The 3539-nt window shown below is 46.5% G+C and overlaps 1 protein-coding gene across 1 annotated transcript; it reads left to right on the forward strand.

Annotated features, from left to right (window-relative positions):
• Positions 1–281: 281 nt before the first annotated feature.
• On the forward strand, positions 282–2825 carry LOC139441817 (periaxin-like). Its single transcript, XM_071222574.1, has 3 exons — positions 282–521; positions 623–1683; positions 2741–2825. Exons 1-3 carry the CDS (start codon positions 282–284, stop codon positions 2823–2825), a joined length of 1386 nt encoding a protein of 461 aa, XP_071078675.1.
• Positions 2826–3539: the final 714 nt, after the last annotated feature.

A 3539-nucleotide genomic window follows, 5' to 3' on the forward strand; every position in this document is an offset into this window, starting at 1 on the left:
ATACCTGTTGCTCTCCCGAGTTTCCAACTCTGCTATCTTCCCAGTGCTGTTTTCCACGTACAATGTATGCTCCCTGCATCCCAGCATCCCAGCCACTGATGAAGGAGTGAGCAGTTATTCCGAAACGTTGTGTTCCTCGTAATATAGAAGTTGACATCCATGTATGCTCTCGCTTGATCACAGATTTGTCTGGACCAGACTCGATACTTTACAGACCGCTGTCGGGTAGCAGGAATACTGCTGAATGCGGCGTTACTCAACGGCGTATGGTACAGACTTAGATGGTCGTGGTGGTGCCTGCTGTAGATGATGTGGTACAGAGTAAGATGGTCGTGGTGGTGCCTGCTGTAGATGATGTGTTACAGACTAAGATAGTCGTCGTGATGTCTCCTGTAGATGATGTGGTACAGATTAAGGTGGTGGTGCCTGCTGTGGATGATGTGGTACAGACTAAGGTGGTGGTGCCTGCTGTAGATGATGTGGTACAGACTAAGGTGGTGGTGCCTGCTGTAGATGATGTGGTACAGACTAAGGTGGTGGTGCCTGCTGTAGATGATGTGGTACAGACTAAGGTTTGGTACAGACTAAGGTGGTGGTGCCTGCTGTACATGATGTGGTACAGACTAAGGTGGTGGTGCCTCCTGTAGATGATGTGGTACAGACTAAGGTGGTGGTGCCTCCTGTAGATGATGTGGTACAGACTAAGGTGGTGGTGCCTGCTGTAGATGATGTGGTACAGACTAAGGTGGTGGTGCCTGCTGTAGATGATGTGGTACAGACTAAGGTGGTGGTGCCTGCTGTAGATGATTTTGTACAGACTAAGGTGGTGGTGCCTGCTGTAGATGATGTGGTACAGACTAAGGTGGGGGTGCCTGCTGTAGATGATGTGGTACAGACTAAGGTGGTGGTGCCTGCTGTAGATGATGTGGTACAGACTAAGGTGGTGGTGCCTGCTGTAGATGATGTGGTACAGACTAAGGTGGGGGTGCCTGCTGTAGATGATGTGGTACAGACTAAGGTGGTGGTGCCTGCTGTAGATGATGTGGTACAGACTAAGGTGGGGGTGCCTGATGTAGATGATGTGGTACAGACTAAGGTGGGGGTGCCTGCTGTAGATGATGTGGTACAGACTAAGATGGTGGTGGTGCCTGCTGTAGATGATGTGGTACAGACTAAGGTGGTGGTGGTGCCTGCTGTAGATGATGTGGTACAGACTAAGATGGTGATGTCTGCTGTAGATGATGTGGTACAGACTAAGGTGGTGGTGCCTGCTGTACATGATGTGGTACAGACTAAGGTGGCGGTGCCTGCTGTAGATGATGTGGTACAGACTAAGGTGGGGGTGCCTGCTGTAGATGATGTTGTACAGACTAAGGTGGTGGTGCCTGCTGTAGATGATGTGGTACAGACTAAGGTGGTGGTGTCTGCTGTAGATGATGTGGTACAGACTAAGGTGGTGATGTCTGTTGTAGATGATGTGGTACAGACTAAGGTGGTTGTGGTGCCTGCTGTAGATGATGTGGTACAGACTAAGGTGGTGGTGGTGCCTGCTGTAGATGATGTGGTACAGACTAAGGTGGTGGTGTCTGCTGTAGATGATGTGGTTCAGACTGAGGTGGTCGTGGTGCCTGCTGTAGATGTGATACAGTCTGAGCGCGCACTGGGGACCAACATATACTCATTGTTAGTGCATGTTAGATCGATGTCACATAAACTGTATTAAAGAAAATAGAAAATTAAGTTTCGACATTGTTTCACGCGAGTGAAAAGAGAAAAATGAACTCGATTCTCTTCTCGGTAGACGTCCTTGAGATTATACGACCCAATCATGCCGCTACTGCCGGAAAACAGTCACTGTTTCCATGGGCAGGACATGTTTTACGCGGAAACATATTTTATTACGTACTAGTAAAACCTATTTGCTGCAGCACTAATACAAAAATTGCACACACGTCCAAAATGTCAGAAATTCGAAGGATTAACCGTTGAGGAAAACTTTCCAAAAAAATCTTCCGACTGCGCCATTTTTTTAAGCAGGCTGTTGGGGATCCTCCCCTGCATGCAGATTGATACAATTACTGGCCCCTGCCGTCACAGGAGGCGTCATGTTTAAACTGTCGACGTCAGACTAGCGCGGGAAATCAAATCACGCCGGCAAATTGGCATTAATCGGAAAATATGTGCTGCTTTCGAGCCAGATGCGATGGGCCCAGGGTTAGACGTTAGCACGTAATGAAGGATACCGAGAACAGAATGTGTGACAAAGTTTTTCACGCATTTCACAACAGTCAGAAAACGAGAGAACAGAGTCATAAACTAAACCTTCGGGGACCGTTCATTAGTTAGAACACCCTACATCAGCGCCAGAGCTCTGGGCTCCCTGCTGTGGACGACGCATGGCACACCGCTTCCTTTCTAGGGACGTTCTCTAGACGATGAAGGCGAGAAGTTGAGTGCGAGCCGACTTGTGGTGATACCACGTGCTCGGCACGAGCGCCCAGTCTGGCAGGCTTGAAATATCAAACCTGAGTTCGGGCGTTGCTGTGATGCACGTCACGCAGTGCCATAAACATCAGTCGTGTCTCGTGTCTCATTGGAGAGTTATCTCCACCTGGATGCGTGAATGTCAAGGTCAGAGTATTAGACAGTTCAGACTATTAAATTTGGGCCCTGATGGCCAAGTCATCAAGGGGCACAACTCGCTGTGTAGGTATCAGCCCCACGACCCTTGGGGTTTCAGTTTCCTGGAGAATCAAAGAGATGAGGTCAACGACCTGTGTGTTACCTACCTCACACATGCAGCCGACACGCTGTGGTATATCTGACACACTGCTGAGGAGCATTGATTCAACTCATTTGATAAAGGTATTATCGTTTTAGAGTGTATTAAAGAGGATACCTCAATTATCACGTGTCTGAAGTATATATTTGGCAAAGGTCCCGAACCGTTTCAAAGAGTACAGTGTACAGCTACCGGAAACCGACATCCTTCATTAATTCCCGACAAGGACAATTTTACTTTTAATGACCTTATTCGACAATGAAATATGCATTTAAATAGGCACTGCGTCAAGAGTTTCAATTCAAATTAATTTCATCTTACGAATATTCAGTTAGTTGGAATAAGAAAACAACATTAAAATTTCTTTGACAAAAACATCCAATGTATTGCATAAACACGAACTGATAGCATAAAATATACATGTCCCGTTCGCGTGAGAACGTCTCCTTAATTATCACAGCGATACTTTGCATTTGATAGTGTTATGTCTCACGCGCTTTTAGAGAAATATTCTATTCATCTAAGTTTTTTTTACGACCGTGTTTTGCTTTTAAATTCAGCCTGTCTGTGCCCGTAGTGAATCAGACGGAGCCCTTCGTGAAATGAGCATGTATGAACCAACACTGCTAGAACGCTGATCAGAGGGAAGCGGCAAATTTCCCCGTCCCCTAGGATTAGATTAAATGTCTTTTCCAACCACTGACAAATTGCTTAGTTAAATCTGCCGTAAAACAATGTAACTTTGAGAATTATTTGA

This window comes from Haliotis cracherodii, unplaced genomic scaffold (assembly GCF_022045235.1).
Source record: "Haliotis cracherodii isolate W230 unplaced genomic scaffold, xgHalCrac1.p SCAF_45, whole genome shotgun sequence".
Lineage (NCBI taxonomy): Eukaryota > Metazoa > Mollusca > Gastropoda > Lepetellida > Haliotidae > Haliotis > Haliotis cracherodii.